General features: G+C 43.0%; 1 protein-coding gene across 2 annotated transcripts in view; it reads left to right on the top strand.

Moving 5' to 3' along the window:
• The window catches only part of BABAM2 (BRISC and BRCA1 A complex member 2), a 216650-nt gene that overhangs the window by 102099 nt on the left and 95057 nt on the right, over positions 1-19494 (top strand). For both annotated transcript variants that reach the window (XM_068158815.1, XM_068158814.1), the window contains exon 7: positions 16152-16261. In XM_068158815.1, coding sequence (XP_068014916.1) covers positions 16152-16261 — 110 coding nt within the window. The remainder of the gene's footprint in view (positions 1-16151; positions 16262-19494) is intronic.

Consider the following 19494-nt stretch of genomic DNA (forward strand, 5'->3'; position numbering starts at 1 on the left):
GGAGGTTGTAGTCAGGTGGAGGTTGGTCTCTTCTCCCATGCAACCAGCACCAGAACAAGAGGACACAGTCTCAAGCTGTGCCAGGGGAAGTTTAGGCTTGAGGAGAAAGTTCTTCCCAGAGAGAGTTGTTAGCCATTGGAATGTGCTGCCCAGGGAGGTGGTGGAGTCACCATCCCTGGATGTGTTCAAGAGGGGATTGGACATAGCACTTGACACCATGGTTCAGTAGTCGTGAGGTCTGGAGCGACAGGTTGGACTTGATGATCTTTGAGGTCTCTTCCAACCTTATTGACTCTATGATTCTATGAGTTCCCTCTTTCTGACATCTGTACACAACCACACCCAGCACTTTGTTTGTTGGGATGATGAATGGTTGTAAACAGGGTTCAAGGAGACAGGGTACTGCAGCTTGCATATTCTTTGTAGAATGCAGAAAATGCTTCACACAGACACATTCTTTTAAGATCCCATAGACATAAATGTAGTCCTGGGACAGAGGGATAATAGAATTCTATCAAAAAGAAATGTAAACATTATATACTAGGATGAGAATGCAAAATAAACAATTTGTGAGCCAAAAGTACTGTGAACTTTAAATCTTCATGTTCTCAGGAAACAGCAGTGGACTAAACAACTCATAGCAGTTAATACTTTTCGTGTTTGCACCTTCTTTGACAATAGAATACTTCATATTTTTAAACCAGATCAGCAATACTAAGCTGCAGTGGTGAAAGAACATTGAGCAGAACTTTGCTTATTTTTACCTTACACTTTGATTATTCACTTTTTCATCTGTGAAATCTGGTTGGTGCATCCTGGTTCACTGAAGATTTGTCTGAGAATATGGCTTTGCTCTGGCATCCTTGTTGTGACCCATGTAATCTATAGTATTTCTGATTCTGTGGAGAGAGTCACTGAACCACGAACACAGGTTGGATTGATTTAAAAAGTAAATGCTTGTGCTCGCTTCCAACCATAACCTGGCTACAGAAATACTTATCATAGGTGTCCTTCACTGTATTTTAACTTTTACTCCTTTCTTTTTTTCTCTCTTGTGAAATATATTAAGTACATCAGTGAGCCACTTAATTGTCAAAAAAACACTCTGGTTATCCTAAGACTTAGCTCTGTACCTAGGATCCTTACTTGGACAAATAAATTACAGTCTTCACAAACAAAATTGCTACCACTGAATCTTCCTTTAATTATGAGCACTATATACTAATTTATTATGTTTATTTTGTCAGTTTATATTTATAAAGTATAAATATTAATGTACAGAAAGGCTCTATTTGGTGATTAGGAAGTTGACTTGGCAGGAAAGCCAAGCCCTATGAGGAGAGACTGAGGGAGGTGGGGTTGCTTAGCCTGGAGAAGAGGAGGCTCAGGGGAGACCTTATTGCTCTCTACAACTACCTGAAGGGAGGTCGTAGTCTCTTCTCCCAGGCAACCAGCACCAGAAGAAGAGGACACAGTCTCAAGCTGTGGCAGGGGAGGTTTAGGCTGGGTGTTAGGAAGAAGTTCTTCCCAGAAAGAGTGATTGCCCGTTGGAATGTGCTTCCAGGGGAGGTGGAGGAGTCACCATCACTGGAGGTATCATAGTATCATAGTATCAGTCAGGGTTGGAAGGAAGCACAAGGATCATCTAGTTCCAACCCCCCTGCCATGGGCAGAGACACCCCACACTAGTTCAGGCTGGCCAGAGCCTCGTCCAGCCTGGGCTTAAACACCTCCAGGGACGGCACCCCAGCCACCTCCCTGGACAACCCATTCCAGGGTTTCACCACTCTTATGGTGAAGAACTTCCTCCTGAATCCAGCCTGAATCTCCCCTCCTCCAGCTTCATTCCATTCCAGGTGTTTAAGAAGAGACTGGATGGGGTGCTTGGTGCCCTGGTTTAGTTGATTAGATGGTGTTGGGTACTAGGTTGGACTTGATGATCTCAAAGGTCTTTTCCAACCTGCTTAATTTTATTCTATTCTAAATATTTTTAAAAGAATATATTCATTATATATCCATTTACAATATATATAGATTTACAATATACTGCAGTGTATATTGTTTCCAGTAATTTAGACTATAGAAAAGGGACGATATATATTTTGGTTTTATAAGTTGTCTTGTCACATGGTCTTTCAACATCAGGGTCCTTTAGAGGGTGGCTATTGATCTATATTTTTAGTTCCTAATGCAGCTCTTTTTAGTATTCAGAGTGTAAAAGGTAGATCACAATGCAGAGATAAGTGTAAAAAACAAAAGTCTTTTAATCACTGTTAGCAAGGAAATATCTTGGCACATAGTAAGGCAATACAAAGGGTGCCTGAACCCTGACAGTTATTGAATTAACTGTCACCACATGAATCTTGCATCTCCATTATTGATCATTTCAAATTAGAATTTTAGACAGGGGACATCTAAAACAGTTGTGAAAGTTGAGTCCTCCAGGCAGTAAAGAGGCATCCATAGATGTAAATACATATACCTGATTATTGCATTTAATGAGAATCAGCATGTCTGCCACACCTGTACAAAGCTGCCTTCTGCTTCACTCTCTGCCAGCAGTCCCCAAATGCTTTGTGATTTAGGATGCCAGTGTTACTAGTTCATGTGTTAATTTTATTGCTTCCTTTACTTACTGTTTATCCATGACTTGCATGTTCTTGCAGCCCAGAAGGCCAACCGTATTCTGGGCTGCATTGAGAGAAGTGGGACCAGCAGGACAAGGGAGGTGATTCTGCCCCTCTGCTCTGCTCTCACAAGACCCCAGCTGAAGTACTGCACCCATTTCTGGTGCCCCCAGCTCAAGTGGCACATTGAACTGATGGAGCAGGTTCAGAGGAGGGCCACGAAGATGATCAGAGGGCTGGAGCACCTTCCCTACGAGGACAGGCTAAGAGAGTTGGGGCTGTTCAGCTTGGAGAATAAAAGTCTCCAGAAAGACATCACAGCAGCCTTTTAGTACCTGAAAGGGGCCTACAAGAAAGCTGGGAAGGGACTTTTTCCAAGGACTTATACTGATAGGATGAGAGGGAATGGATTCAAGCTTGAGCTAGAAGAGGAGAGATTGAGACCAAATGTTAGCAAGAAATTCTTTACAGTGAGGGTGGTGAGACAGGGAGGTTGGAGATTGTGGATGCACCCCCACTGGAGGTGTTCAAGGCCATGTTGGATGAAAGCTTGAGCAATCTTTTCTGGTGGGAGCTCTTCCTGCCCATAGTGGGAGGGTTGGAACTAGGTGATCTTTAAGGCCCTTTTCAACCCAAACCATTCCGTGAGTCTATGAACTTTTTAACACCACTTTTTATTGCACTTAGAATGTGCTTACCATAAATGCATTCTTTTCTTTTTTTTTGTAAAAAAAAGTCCATCATTGTTTAAACAGTCATTTGTCTAGGATGTGTGCTTGTAAGGAGACATCTAAATATTTAGTCTTGCCATTTCAGCTAGATTCTTACAATGTTGCTCAGGTTGTGCTGTCCTTTATTCTGCTAGTAGCAGAATAGAATAGAATAGAATAGAATAGAATAGAATAGAATAGAATAGAATAGAATAGAATAGAATAGAATAGAATAGTCCAGGTTGGAAGAGACCTTCAAGATCATTGAGTCCAACCTATCATCCAACACCATCTAATCAAATCAACCATGGCACCAAGCACCCCATCAAGTCTCCTCCTAAACACCTCCAGTGATGGTGACTCCACCACATCCCTGGGCAGCACATTCCAATGGCTAACAACTCTCTCTGTGAAGAATTTCTTCCTAACGTCCATCCTAAACCTCCCATGGTGCAGCTTGAGACTGTGTCTTCTTGTTCTGGTGCTGGTTGCCTGGGAGAAGAGATCAGCCCTGCGTGTCTACAACCTCCCTTCAGGGAATTGTAGACAGCAATAAGGTCTTCCCTGAGCCTCCTCTTCTGCAGGCTAAGCAACCCCAGCTCCCTCAGTCTCTCTTCATAGGACTTTTGTTCCAAACCCCTCCCCAGCTTTGTTGCCCTTCTTTGGACACGTTCCAGCAACTCAACATCTTTCCTAAACTGAGGGGCCCAGAACTGGACACAGGACTCAAGGTGTGGCCTAACCAGTGCTCAGTACAGGGGCACAATGACCTCCCTGCTCCTGATGGCCCCACTGTTCCTGATGCAGGCCAGGATGCCATTGGCCTTCTTGGCCACCTGGGCACACTGCTGACTCATGTTCAGCCAGCTGTCAACCAGCACCTCCAGGTCCCTTTCTGCCTGGCTGCTCTCCAGCCACTCTGGCCCTCAGCCTGTAGCACTGCATGGGGTTGCTGTAGCCAATGTGCAGAACCTGGCACTTGGATGTGTTAAATCTCATACTGTTGGATTCTAGCAAAGTACCTTCCTGTGGTATTGCTGATAGTATAAATAAGGTCTGGATTTTTGAGAACTGTTTCTGTGTTGCTTTTGATTTAAAGATGAAAAGTTGTTTGTTAAGACTCGACAACATTATCTTGGCCCGAGCAGATGCGACTGCTACTTGCTGTTTAAGAACAGGCAGGGTGACCAATAAAAGCTAAGCTTTGAAGTCTCAGAACTTGTGCATCCCATTGTTAGCTGGTGTCTTGAAGAGATGTTTCAAACTGTATATATTGTGTGAATTTTGGTTTTTCACCTTACTCCAATCTGAATGTATTGTTAGATCAGGGAGAGCTAATGTGTTCATAGTTAAGCTCAATTGAACAGGTAAAGGTTTAAGATCATGAGCATCTTGGATATCAGTCTCTTAAAAATACAAAACATTCCCTACTGTAGTGTCATTAAAACTTAGCTAATAAATGCAGTTGTTTGGTGAGGACTTAAATTCATTCAATATGATGGAATGATCCTCTCTAGGAAGTTAACTTTGGACCCTGTCTGCGTAATCATTTTGTATACATTTTACGTCACTTGGAGTTACTTGAGAAACACTCATTTTAGACTTCACTCAGTATTAGTTTAGACTGTACCACACCTAGATTATTTATTTTAAATTTGAGTCCCCAGTTTACCACAACACATTTCTGACCTTTGAAGAAATCCACCTTATTGTCTAAGGTGTGGGTTTCAGACCTAAGTAAGCAGTATTGTTGTGGTGAGAAAGTCACCACAAATGTTTTTGTGCTATCAAAAGGAGTTAACTATTATCCACTCAACATTAATCTTGAAAGTTGTGGATCTATCATCTATTCATTGGCAGGAGTGTTATTGTTTTAAACTGTTTGTTTTCTCTTACGCTTTCCCTAGCATTCTTCACCTAACGCTGTCACTCTTGTTGTGAACGTGGTGGTGAATTGCCATGACTACAGCAAAAGAAAATGGCATAGGCAAAAAGAGGTCTCAAGTTTTTACCTTAGAAGAAGCACAGTATGCTTTGTATGTGAGTCTGAAAACAAAAACAAACCCTGGGATATTATTTACACTTAAAGAAAATACTGATTGTTCTCATGTTCATTTATTGAGTTCCAAAGGTATTCTTAGAGGTCTTGCTGATACCTTTTTTTAATGTTTAGTAGATACTTATTTGTTTAAATTTGTTTTAATAAAGAAGACTTCCTATCTTGTCCTGCAAGTAAGCTCTTCAGATTCTGCAAAGTTGTTCCCAGGCTGGGATTTTCATGTGACTCTTAAAATGTAAATTGGGTTGGGCTTAAATGTGCTCTTTGCCTGGAGTGAGTGAGGTGAGTATTTTGCTGCGTTACCTTGGGAGAGGGGCTTTGTTTGGAATGCAGTGGTGATGTGGGCAGTGCATGCAAGGTAACTGCCTTTGTTTTCATTAGAGAGCCTATTTAAAGAATCAGCACTCCTTGATCAGACCTGGTGGGTTTCCTGGAAGACAGGAGAAAGAATTTCCTGGTATAATTACATATTCTCCCCAGAGTCTCACTTGCCACTTGCCATTCCTTTGCCTTCTTTCCCCTAGTTTTCTTACTAAAAAAAATGGTGGAGAAAAAACTTGGGAGAGCGAGTAACTGCATGTATCAAAGCTGGCTGATGAAACTGCTACGCAGGAAGGGTACAAGTTGCTTGTGTTTTATTTGGCAGTTTTTCACGTTATTGGGTGCAGTCGTTTGGAGGGAAAAGGCCAAACTGCTAACTGCTTACCTATCAGTACTGATGAAGAAAATAGTGTTATGTATTCTTCTCTGCTGCAGTTCATGTTTCAGCTTCAGAACACGTTCAGTTGCTCACTTCTCTGATCAGCTGTTAGTAAGCATGGTTCCATTACAGGTATGTGTCATGCAAAATTACATGAGTTATGTTTGACCCTAAGATAATTATCCTTCTGAATGCACGTTGTAATCATGCATTCCTGGGATCTTTTTTTCTCCAGAAAAGATCCTGAAATACAAATTCCACACTTGACCTCTGTGAAGCTGGCTGACCAGCTCAAGCTGAGAGGTACCACAGTCAAGTAAATGTTGAAAGAATTCCACTTGTCATAAGCTGGCTGCAGCTGTTAAAATCAATGCTGACTCAGTGCTCCGCGTTCTCCTCCATATTCTGCCTTTCTATTCCACCTTCCCCCTAGACTCTATCATATCACACAATTTGTAAATTGGCTTTATCCTTTGCTCTGTTGTTTTAAGTGATCCTTTCTCTGCCTCATATGCTGGAGGTTTCCATCCCCTCACTTACAGCCACACCACAAAAACAGTTACTGAGCATTTGTGAGAGCCGAGGTCAGAAACCTCTGATAAGAGGTAGGAAGTGGTCAGCTGGGTCTGGGAACCTCCTGAAGCAGGTAGTCTATGCAGGTTGGAGGTTTCTGCAACATCAGTTGTCTGCAGACCACCTTCTTACCCAAAGGAACACCCAGTAGGTTGAACAGTTTGCGTGCTTTTCTTCATCTCACTTTTACCCCCAATGAATTGCTGTTTGTACTTATGGTACGAACTGAACAGCCCTGCAAGAAGCCCTGCTTCCTTTTCTCATTTCCTGCCAGCCCTAAGCCAGAGCTGCTTGTCCTCCCCAAAACATGCCAGTGCTCTTCCCATGTGTCCTTTCCCATCCCCTCTACCAAATCTTAAATTTCTTAGCATTTCCTTTCTTGCTTTACAGTTAATGTCGCTAAACGATATTCCTAATCCTGGATTCTCAGGTTATGCATTGGCCTGTTGCAGTCTTTTCCCCCAGACTGATGCACCCTACTTGTCAAGTCTTCTGTGGAAAGGCAGGTTTTGCCACTGCCTAGCAAGCCCTGCAGAATCTTAGTGCTTTATTCATTGCAGTTTGATGCAGTGAGTCACACTTGCAAGCCAAATACTGAAATACCTCCTCTTGAAAGAATGACCAGCATTCACAAGGTGATTCTTTGTTGATAGCTAAGAAAAGTTAGTAACTGATTTTCCAGAGTCTGCATCTTTAAGGAAAAGGAGCTGTAATGTACAACTTGGTTGAACTCCAGGCCCAAAAGGAAATAGGTTATAGCAGTTGTGACTGTTAGGAGCAGATGTTTTGGTTGGACTGGCTATCAACCATCTGACTCATAATAAATTGTCAGTTCCAGTAAATTCCCAGTTTTCAATTACAGTAGGTAGGATACGAGAAAACAATGCCTTTTGGATGGTGTATTTAAAGTGACTTTGATGATCATTTTCATAAACAAGCCATACTAACTTTGTAAAAGGATTAAGTATTTGCAGTGGGAGCAGCTGTAAACACTGAGGCATGCATCTGAACGTAAATGTAGGTTGATGTGAAGGAAAGCTAACAAACAGTTGTGCTGATAAAATTAGAAGTAGGATTGTAAGTTGTGTTTTGGAGTTTTGTGATACTGGAAGTATTTTCCTGAATTTGGGAGTGGGGGAAGGGGAGATTTTTTTGGTGGAAAATTTCTAAATGCTTTCAAACCTCCATTTTCATTTTTCAGTGCTGCATTTATATTTTCACATGGTCTTGTGGTGGTCTGAGCCTTAACTGGAGATAAATCTAACAAAACCCAATCTGGGGGCAGTTTGGAAGTAGGAGAAGTAAATTTTTTAACAACATATAATGTATAACAATAACCGGGGGGGGGGGGGTTTACAGGGGTAAGGAATAAGGATGAATAGGAAAATATACTAAACCAAATTTGGATGGCCTTGTATCTCCCTCGATGTGTGTGGATTTCAGTCCTTTACAGAAGCATGGATGCAGCAGGGAGAAGATCAGGCCTGACCATGTGGCAGAACCAGGAGGCCAGCAGCAGCTGTGGGTCCTTCCAAACAGGCGAGGCATGAGCAAGGAAAAAGATGGCCTCCATGCCCTCCCCTTTATAGCCTTGCTGGACAGACCAACTTAGATGTGGGGGACATCCTCCTCCTAGGAGGGGAAAGCCAAGTCCACCTGCATCACATTTCTTTTGTCCCCTAGGGGAAGCAGGGCTCTTGCAACCATGCTCTTTAATAGCTTTATCAATTACCTGAACGAGGGGATTGAGTCCATCATCAGTAAGTTTGCAGATGACACCAAGCTGGGGGCAGGTGTTGATCAGTTAGAGGGTAGAAGAGCCCTGCAGAGGGACCTTGACAGGCTGTACAGAGGGGCAGAGTCCAAGGCCATGAAATTGAACACATCTAAGTGCCAGGTTCTACACATTGGCCAGAACAACCCCATGCAGTGCTACAGGCTGGGGTCAGAGTGGCTGGAGAGTGGCCACGTAGAAAGGGACCTGGGGGTACTGGTTGACAGCTGGCTGAACATGAGCCAGCAGGGTGCCAAGGTAACCAAGAAGGCCAATGGCATCCTGGCCTGTGTCAGGAACAGTGTGGCCAGCAGGAGCAGGGAAGTCATTGTGCACCTGTACTCTGCACTGGTTAGGCCACACCTTGAGTCCTGTGTCCAGTTCTGGGCCCCTCAGTTTAGGAAAGATGTTGAGTTGCTGGAACATGTCCAGAGAAGGGCAACAAAACTGGGGGGGAGTTTGGAGCACAGCCCTGTGAGGAGAGGCTGAGGGAGCTGGGGTTGCTTAGCCTGGAGAAGAGGAGGCTGAGGGGAGACCTTATTGCTGTCTACAACTCCCTGAAGGGAGGTTGTAGCCAGGAGGGGGTTAGTCTCTTCTCCCATGCAACCATCACCAGAACAAGAGGACACAGTCTCAAGCTGTGCCAGGGGAGGTTGAAGCTGGATGTTAGGAAGAAGTTCTTCATAGAAAGAGTAATTGGCCATTGGAATGTGCTGCCCAGGGAGGTGGTGGAGTCACTGTCCCTGGAGGTGCTCAGAAAAAGATTGGACGTGGCACTTGGTGCCATGGTTTAGTAGTCATGATGTGTTGGGTGACAGGTTGGCCTTGATGATCTTTGAGGTCTTTTCCAGCCTTATTGATTCTATGATTCTGTGAAACAAACAAGACAAAATTTAGAAAACAAAACCTCTCACCAGCTATGTTTTTCCACAGCACTTTGGAGATTTAGTCCAGGATCAGTCCAAACTGTGCAAAGTATTCTGTAAACATAGGAAACCTCAGGAAATTCTTGAGAAAGAAAACTCTGTATTTTCAGCATTAAATGGTGTATCCATCCTTTTTCATGTTCAATTTGAGTGATCATTTTATGAAAGAAGGAAAAGATTGGTGGTTGGTTTTTTTTCTTAAAGAAATACTTGATAGCTAAGTGGCAGAGAGCCATAAAAGTATATGTTGGATCTTAGCAGCATGCTAGAGGGTGTTTTTTTTGGTTGGCTGGTTTTTGCTGTTGGGTTTTTGTACTATCAGGTATAAGAGTGTTGTGGAAAAGCTACTAGGTATGCATTATCACATAGTTAACTAATGAAGTAAAACATTTTTGCAAACAACTTATGAACCTCAAAATTCCTGTGGCCCAGGATGTGTTCTCTGTTCAGTGGAAGTTCATTTGAATAATACCTTCCACAGCGTCTTGTGTGGAAGAAGTTCTGTGAGTGTGCAACAGTACTTTAATATGGCAGTTCTAACCATCTATGCTCACATTGCTATTATTAATTATTACAAAATCATTTTTTTCTTACATACAAATTTGAATTTATAAATTAAATCTTCTAACAGTAAGTGGTGTGGGTTAAACATCTAAGTGCCAGGTTTTACACACTGGCCACAACAACCCCATGCAGTGCTACAGGCTGGGGTCAGAGTGGCTGGAGAGCTGCCAGGCAGAAAGGGACCTGGGGGTACTGGTTGATACTAGGCTGAACATGAGCCACTAGTGTGCCTAGGTGGCCAAGAAGGCCAATGGCATCCTGGCCTGCATCAGGAACCGTGTGGCCAGCAGGAGCAGGGAAGTCATTGTGCCCCTGTACTGAGCACTGGTTAGACCACACCTTGAGTCCTGTGTCCAGATCTAGGCCCCTCAGTTTAGGATAGATACTGAATTGCTGGAACACATCCAGAGAAGGGCAAAAAAGCTGGGGGGGTTTTGGAGCACAGCCCTATGAGGAGAGGCTGAGGGAGCTGGGGTTGCTTAGCCTGGAGAAGAGGAATCTCAGGGGAGACCTTCTTGCTCTCTGCAACTCCCTGAAGGGAGGTTGTAGCCAGGTGGAGGTTGGTCTCTTCTCCCATGCAACCAGCACCAGAACAAGAGGACACAGTCTCAAGCTGCACCAGGGGAGGTTCAGACTGGATGTTCGGAAGAAATTCGTCATAGAAAGAGTGATTGGCCATTGGAATGTGCTGCCCAGGGAGGTGGTGGAGTCACCATCCCTGGACTTGTTTAGGAAGAGACTTGATGGGGTGCTTGGTGCCATGGTTGAGTTGATGAGATGGTGTTGGGTGATAGGTTGGACTCGATGATCTCAAAGGTCTCTTCCAACCTGGTTAATTCTATTCTAAATAAAAATTATAGGAAGGAACACAGCTACTTAAATATTAAAGTATGTGTTGTAAATTCCATTCAGGAGCTAAAAGGGACTAATGCAGCCAAAACAGTTGGGTGTTACTTTCTCTTTTGAAGCCAACAAAAAAGTAAAAATAGAGGTGATTTTTGCTTTGCTGCTCTGTTAGAACCTGGCTTGTTCTTTGAGAGAAATGCACATGGAGAAATGGGAAAGGGGAAGACACTGGGCAGAGTTTGATATGAAGTATTAATGAAACTTTTGCCTTTAGGTGCTTTGGTGTAATGAAAGAATCTCAGCCTCTCTTCTGGGGAAATATCATTGCCTAATGATCTAAGGATCCATTATCTCACCTAGTCAGTAGCAGGTTTGTAGAGGTGACCAGGAGACATAACTGAAGGAGTTAAGTAGTGACTTGCACAGACAACATACAAAATGTCTCTTAGTTGAAAAGCTCTCCACAGTTTATCTGTAAGACGAATGGAATGGAATGGAATGGAATGGAATGGAATGGAATGGAATGGAATGGAATGGAATAGAATAGAATAGAATAGAATAGAATAGAATAGAATAGAATAGAATAGAATAGAATAGACCAGGTTGGAAGAGACCTTCAAGATCATCGCGTCCAACCTATCATCCAACACCACCTAATCAACTAACCCATGCAACCAAGCACCCTGTCAAGTCTCCTCCTGAACAACTCCAGTGATGGCAACTCCACCACCTCCCCGGGCAGTCCATTCCAATGGCCAATCTCTCTCTCTGTGTAAAACTTCCTCCTGACCTCCAGCCTAAACCTCCCCTGGAGCAGCCTGAGACTGTGTCCTCTTGTTCTGGTGCTGGCTGCCTGGGAGAAGACACCAAACTCTGCCTGTCTACAACCTCCCTTCAGGTCATTGTAAAGAGCAAGGTGGTCTCCTCTGAGCCTCCTCTTCTCCAGGCTAAGCACCCCCAGCTCCCTCAGCCTCTCCTCATAGAGCTTGTGTTCCAAGCCCCTCACCAACTTCGTTGCCCTTCTCTGGACTCATTCCAGCAACTCAACATCTTTCCTAAACTAAGGGGCCCAGAACTGGACACAGGACTCAAGGTGTGGCCTAACCAGTGCAGCGTACAGGGGCAGAATGACTTCCCTGCTCCTGCTGGCCACACTGTTCTTAATGCAGGCCAGGATGCCATTGGCCCTCCTGGCCGCCTAGGCACTTTGGTTTGGTTTTGTAAATGGTGACTGTTACAGACATGCTAGGTTTGAATGCAGTTAACACCAAGTAGTTTTAACAGAAAGAAAAGTAACAAAATCTGAAAGGATTAAACAGCATAGTGTTAGAGAGAAGAGACTGTCATAAATCTCTGCAAATCTGCAGCCTCCTGAGCCAATACAGTTGAGCAACTTCATGGTGTTACTGTACTGTATCTAAAAACCTACAGAAAGGCTGTTTTTTGGAGCCTCTTGTAAGTTGCCGTTTTCATTGCTCAGGGACAGAAATATTCATCCATGTGAAAAGTGATAGTTACAGAGGAATATAAATTTTTCTTTACTCCAATTGGCATTGGCCAGTAGCTGTGTGAACATAATGGAATGCTGTATGGGAATCAGTACTAGCAATAGTCTTCATTGTGGGTTACTCTTGTAAATGAAAAATCATGTCTCAGTTTACTGCTTTTACTACACAGGTCAGCTTACTGCAGCTTAGCATGCAGACTCTGTGATGACTTATGTTTTTGTGGGGGGATTTTTTGCTGGCATGAGCCTCCATATTAAGGAAGCCACTAGTGACTGTAGAAATGCAATGCAATATTGTATTGATTAATGGGTGCTGTGGTCATGTTCACCTAATCTGTTTTGGGGTGTCTAGGGTTTTCTTCCCTTGTTTTGATTTTCCTTGATGAGTAAGCTCCTAGATACTGTTCTAGAAACTGGTTTTGTGCACGGTGTTGACCTATGTGTGCAACTCAATTACTAAAGGCAAGATTAAATCTGGTCAGTTTTGTCCACATAGCTTGTAAGATGCATGTAGATCCAATTCTGTGAAAAACAGAGTATTTAAAAGGAATTACAAGCAAAAGAGTATGGTCTCTAAAGAGCTGTGCATGTACTCAAGAGAATGTGTTATATGTGCTTGTCATCTCTTGGAAAATGCCCATTAAAATAACCTTTTTAATCGTTAATCTTACTGCTTTATCTCAATAGTTTGTTTCATTTGATTGACAGGTAGCAAATTAATAGGAAAAAGCCAATTAATGCCATACTCAGCTCCTTATTGAAATTTTTTTCCTTAGTGATGAAAATATATGAAACACTGTGGAAAAGGTCAGGGTGGGATCGTACTCCCATCGTGGTATAGAATTGAATTGAATTGAATAGATTGGAAAAGACCTTTGAGATCATCAAGTCCAACCTATCACCCAACACCAGCTAATCAACTAAACCATGGCAGCAAGCACCCCATTCAGTCTCTTTCTAAACACGTCCGGTGATGGTGACTCTACTACCTCTCTGGGCAGCCCATTCCAATGGCAAATCACTCTTTCTATGAAGAACTTCTTCCTAACATCCAGCCTAAACCTCCCCTGGTGCAGACTGAGACTGTGTCCTCTTGTTCTGGTGCTGGTTGCCTGGGAGAAGAGACCAACTCCCACCAGGCTACAACCTCCCTTCAGGGAGTTGTAGAGAGCAAGAAGGTCTCCCCTGAGCCTCCTCTTCTCCAGGCTAAGCAACCCCAGCTCCTTCAGCCTCTCCTCATAGGGCTTGTGCTCCAAACCCTTCCCCAGCTTTGTTAATCTTTTATTGTTTGTCTCATTGAAAAGATTATGTAATCTGTGCTGATTCTTCTGCAGATGATAGTACCACTTGGAAACATAACACTGAAGGGAAAATTATGGGTCATGAGATTTGTCTGTTACACTTATGGGCAACCATGTCATATAATCCCATCCATATATGAATCATGTCCCAATGGGACAGAAGCTCGGTTTTGTCCTCACCACTGATGGAGTGCTGTCCTGCCACTTCAGATTAAAACTGTGTTCTGCTTTCTAGCTATAGTGTATAGAGTATATTTTTCTCTCAGCTGTCAGAAAGGAGCTGCACACCAAGGCAGAATTCACAGAACTTTGAGAATAAACTGTCAGCTCTGTCTCATTTTTCATCAAAGACAATTAGGCTTTTTTAAGACCCATTCTTCTCTGCAGCTTATCGCTAAGTTTCTTGGCATGTTGTGTTCTGCACGTAATAGCTGGTATGCAGCTAGTCTCTCTGGACATGAACAGTTTCAGTCCAAAGCTTCAAATGGCACGAGATTGTCTTCCTGAAATCACTCAGCAGTCTTTTTTTTTTCCCTTTTTTTTTTTTTTCCTCCTTCTCCCCAGATAGGGCAGAGTCTTGGTGCAATGTATGAATGATTTGCATGTTCCTTCCTCACAGCTGCTTGTAGGAGAGCGCGTACAAGGACAAGGGCACACTGCACCACGTTGATTGTGCTTTGAGCACGTATCTGCTGGGCTGTCTATTTCCTCTCATATTTGTACAAAATGGATAAAAAACAAATGCATCTTGACAAGTTGCTGTGTACATATGCAGAAACCCATCAAAGGAGTTCTCTGTGAGCAGCAAGTGGCACTGTATTACTTGCTGTGGATGAAGGTGACTGCACTGCTAGCTCACTGCTTTCAAACTGGAGTTGTGTGTAGCAGAAATACACTTGTGTGAGATTTATTAATTGGAAAAGAGTCAGATCCTAACCAGAAACAATTTGTTCTAGCTGATGCCAAAACTGTAACTGATTGTTCTGATACAAAGAAAGGCTCAACTGTGAACACATTTTTATTTTGGGGTCTTTTTTTTGGTTCTCAGTACAGCTGTTTTTATAGAGTATGCAGTTATTTGCTGAAAGTAATGCCTGGGTTTTAACTTTTGGAAAACTTGGGGACAGTGACTTCTAGACACTAGTGGTGTCCCCCAGGGATCAGTGCTGGGCCCCATCCTGTTTAATATCTACATTGATGATCTGGATGAGGGGATTGAGTCAGTCATCAGTAAATTTGTGGATGACATCAAGCTGGGGGCAGGTGTTGATCTGTTAGAGGGTAGAAGGGCTCTGCAGAGGGATCTTGCCAGGCTGGACGGATGGGCATAGTCCAACATGATGGCATTAAACAAGTCCAAGTGCTAGGTGCTGCACTTTGGTCACAACAACCCCATGCAGTACTACAGGCTGGTGTCAGTGGCTGGAGAGCAGCCAGGTAGAAAGGGTCCTGGGGGTACTGTTTGACAGCTGGCTGAACATAGCCACCCAGGTGGCAATGAAGGCCGGTGGCAATGAAGGCCAGTGGCATCCTAGCCTGCATTAAGAATAGTGTGGCCAGCAGGAGCAGGGAAGTCATTGTGCCCCTGGTCTCAGCACTGGTTGGGCCACACCTTGAGTCCTGTGTCCAGTTCTGAGCCCCTCAATTTAAGAAGGACATTGAGACACTTGAACATGTCCAGAGAAGGGCAACGAGACTGGGAAGAGGCCTCGAGCATAGCCCTATAAGGAGAGGCTGAGGGAGCTGGGGTTGTTTAGCCTGCAGAAGAGGAGGCTCAGAGGAGACCTCATTGCTTTCTACAACTTCTTGAAGGGAGGTTGTAGCCAGGAGGGGGCTGGTCTCTTTTCCCAGGCAACCAGCACCAGAACAAGAGGACACAGTCTCAAGCTGCACGAGGGGAGATTTAGGCTCGAGTCGAGCAGAAAGTTCTTCACAGAGAGGGTTGTTGGCCATTGGAATGTGCTGCCCAGGGAGGTGGTGGAGTCAGTGTCCCTGGAGGTGTTCAAGAAGGGATTGGACGTGGCACTTGGTGCCATGGTCTAGTAGTCATGAGGTGTTGGGTGACAGGTTGGACTTGATCTTTGAGGTATTTTCCAACCTTATTGATTCTATGATTCTATTCTATGATAAAAATTTCTGATTGCAACACCTTTTTTCATCCACAAGAGAATTAGGACTTGAGCATAGCAGAAATCTTGAACCATATACTACTTTGACAAGTATCAAATATAAAATTTGTATTCATAATTCCTGATAGTAAAAAATTTCAAATAGATATTTGGCATTTGCATCTGATGTTAGTGTTAAACCAAGGATTCTTAAAAATGAAGTCTATATCCTTACTGAAATGTCTGATTCAGCTAACTGAAGAAGAGCTGCACTGCTGTTCACTTGCTAACCCAGTGATTTTATTTTGATACTTTACAGGAAATTAAGCATGACAGAATACGCTCTAAGTACAAAAATGGCTGGAAAGAATAAGTTTGCAAACTGTTTTTCAGTGGTTATACTTTCGATTCCTCACTTAAGCATCACCTAATATTTACTCTTCTTTATTTTTACAGGACGTTAATGAAGATCCTGGAGAAGATGTTGCCCTCCTTTCTGTTAGTTTTGAGGATGCAGAAGCTACTCAGGTTTTTCCTAAGCTGTACCTCTCCCCTCGTATTGAACAGTGAGTGGGAGTTATTTTCTGGAGTATTCTTTCTACTTCAGCTCAAACTTTTCAACATTCTTCTGATACATGTGGGAGCTCTTGGCTAGGTGATAATGTGCAATTGCTTTTAATTGCTTGAAGTCATAGCAATTACTGCAAGTGTGCATGTGATGGAGCAATGACAGGTTTTCTTTCTGCTAGTTCTCTATCTATGGATGGACCTCATGGATGAAGAAAAGTCATCCCTGGGTACCTGTGACATTCTTGCTACATCATGTATGAAAACTGTGTGGCAGTTTCATGTAGCGTATATTTGAGTGCATAGTGATAACTGATGTATTGTTGTAGAAGATAGAGGGCTTTATTAACTGTGATTTAGGAATCTGCACCTTTAGTGAGCTACTTTTTGAAGGAGAATATCTGAATATTTAAGATTGTTGAACCTTACCTTAAGGCATGATTGTGGCTTTACCAATTGGAAAACAGATTTGCAAAGAAACAATCATCTCCTAAATTGGAGGGGTGAGGATTAGAAATCAGCCTGCTTCGACTGAATTTATCTTCTTCCATGTCTGGAATTGAGAATGTAGGAATGGAATGGAATGGAATGGAATGGAATGGAATGGAATGGAATGGAATGGAATGGAATGGAATGGAATGGAACGGAACAGGTTGGAAGAGACCTTTGAGATCATCATGTCCAACCTGTCATCCAACACCATCTAATCAACTAACCCATGCAACCAAGCACCCTATCAAGTGTCCCCCTGAACACCTCCACTGACGGTGACTCCACCACCTCCCTGGGCAGCCCATTCCAATGGGCAGTCATTCTCTCTGTGTAGAACTTCCTCCTAACCTCTATCCTAAACCTCCCCTGGTGCAGCTTGAGACTGTGTCCTCTTGTTCTAGTGCTGGTTGCCTGGGAGAAGAGACCAGCCTTCACCTGTCTACAACCTCTCTTAAGGTAGTTGTAGAGAGCAATAAGGTCACCCATGAGTCTCCTCCTCTCCAGGCTAAGTAAGCCCAGCTCCCTTCTCTTCAGTATCCCAGTCTTGTAATTTTTACTGTCAAAAAGTGACTACATCAGACTGTTCAGGTAAACAACAGTCAAACTGGTCTAGCATTGTTTCAGTGATGCCTTTTTTTCTGGTCATACTGCAGCGACTTTTCCCAGAACGATAATGACACTTCTGGGTAGAGGAGAAAAGATGGGAAATATTGAGGAGAAAAGATGGGAAATACTGACTACCACAGTTTCATAATAACTCAGTGATAAAGTTTGTGTGAGTGAAGCAGCATGATATCTTGCCATTTTGCTTAGCAGGTCGTTGGTCTGGATAAACTGTTGCATGCAAGCTTAAAATCAGAAAGATTGATTCGATTTAGATTAAAGCACAAGACTTCCCAGCTATTTTATTCAGGAAAATGAAGGTTACACATGCACATACAAGCACACACACAAAATGTTTAGCAGCTGTACATTTTCACATGTTTTAATCAAATTCACTGCTTTTTGTCAATATTGAGAGAATAATTGTAATCAGACATACGATTGTCCTTCCGTGTTCCAAAGGATTCTTGGTCTCAGCCATTATTAAAAACAGATGGATTGTCACTAGTTTCCATTGTGTTTTCAGCTCCAGTCACATACTGATTCTTAAGTAATTCAGGCAACCCAGGTATGTCTGTCTAAATGACCAATGTGCTGATGAATGCATTGCTTATTTTCCCACTTGCAGTAGTGTCTTTAGGAAGGTGTTAACCTTTTGGTATCAAGCAGAATGCCAATACAAAGGAACACTTTGGCTTCCCAGAAGAATTGCAGTTTATGTAAGTGCCCTTAAGAGTATCTTATTTTAGATGAGTGATAACAGAAGTAGTGTTAGTACATATCTGACATGTATGACGTATTTATGGCTTTGTCATTTGTAGCTTACGTAGTCATGTTAAAATCAAGACAATAAACCCTGGCGTTCCATACCACACCTTATCAGATTATCGCAGTATCAGAGGCACTTCACACAGGATCACAGGATAGTAGGGGTTGGAAGGGACCTCTGGAGATCGAGTCCAACCCAGAGCAGGACCGCATCTAGCCCAATCTGTCCTTGTACATTTATAAAGAAAGATGTTGAGTTGCTAGTAACATGTCCAGAGAAGGGCAAGAAAGCTAGGGAGGGGTTTGGAGCACAAGCCCTATCAGGAAAAGCTGAGGGAGCTGGGATTGCTTAGCCTGGAGAAGAGGAGGCTCAGGGAAGACCTTCTTGCTGTCTACAACAACCTGAAGAGAGGTTGTAGCCAGGTGGGGGTTGGTCTCTTCTCCTTGAGACACAGTCTCACGCTGTGCCAGGAGAGGTTGAAGCTGGATGTTAGGAAGTAGTTCTTCATAGAAAGAGTGATTGGCCATTGGAATGTGTTGCCCAGTGAGGTGGTGGAGTCACCATCACAGGAGGTGTTTAAGAAAAGTCTGGATGGGGTGCTTGGTGCCATGGTTGAGTTGATTAGATGGTGTTGGATGATGGGTTGGACTCAATGATCTCAAAGGTCTTTTCCAACCTGGTCTGGTCTGGTCTGGTCTGGTCTATTCTATTCTATTCTGTTCTGTTCTGTTATGTTCTGTTCCATTCCGTTCCGTTCCATTCCATTCCATTCCATATTCCATTTGTAACGTAGTTGTGATGGCATCTTCATGTGAGTTTCTGCACCTTCCTTTATTCTGCTGGCTACTTTCTATGTGCCATGTACAGGTATATTTTCAATTTTTGTTTGATTGTGCTTCAGTAACAAAGATATAGGTGTGTCCAGTTTGTTACCAAAACCAGTCTCTGCTCTGTTTAGCAGGGGCTGACAATCTAGATATTTAACTTTCCAATGTTTGGAAACTGAACCAGAAATGTGTACTACTTTATACTTTTTGCCAAAAGTACAAAATGCCTCGAGAAGCCCTGAGGATTAGTTTAATGACTTGAGGCCATGGCATGTTATATTTGAGTTGTGTTCTGCTTATAAAAGTTCTTTCCTGCTGCTAACAGTAATTGCATCTACAAAAGCCATGTAAGCAAAGTATTTCTTTTTTTGTGCAGCAGTTTTTTAGATGGAGTAAGCAGTGCTTCACAGTTCCCAAGTTGTCAACAAAACCAGGAAAAAAATACCAGATTTCCATAATTATTTTGCTAATACTAAACTCTGTTCACCTTAGGAAGAACAAGCAAACAGTGGTACAGTTTTCCTGAGGTATACAAAACGTT

The sequence above is a fragment of the Melanerpes formicivorus genome, unplaced genomic scaffold (assembly GCF_026170545.1).
Source record: "Melanerpes formicivorus ecotype bairdi unplaced genomic scaffold, bMelFor1.0.p_v2 SCAF_43, whole genome shotgun sequence".
NCBI lineage: Eukaryota > Metazoa > Chordata > Aves > Piciformes > Picidae > Melanerpes > Melanerpes formicivorus.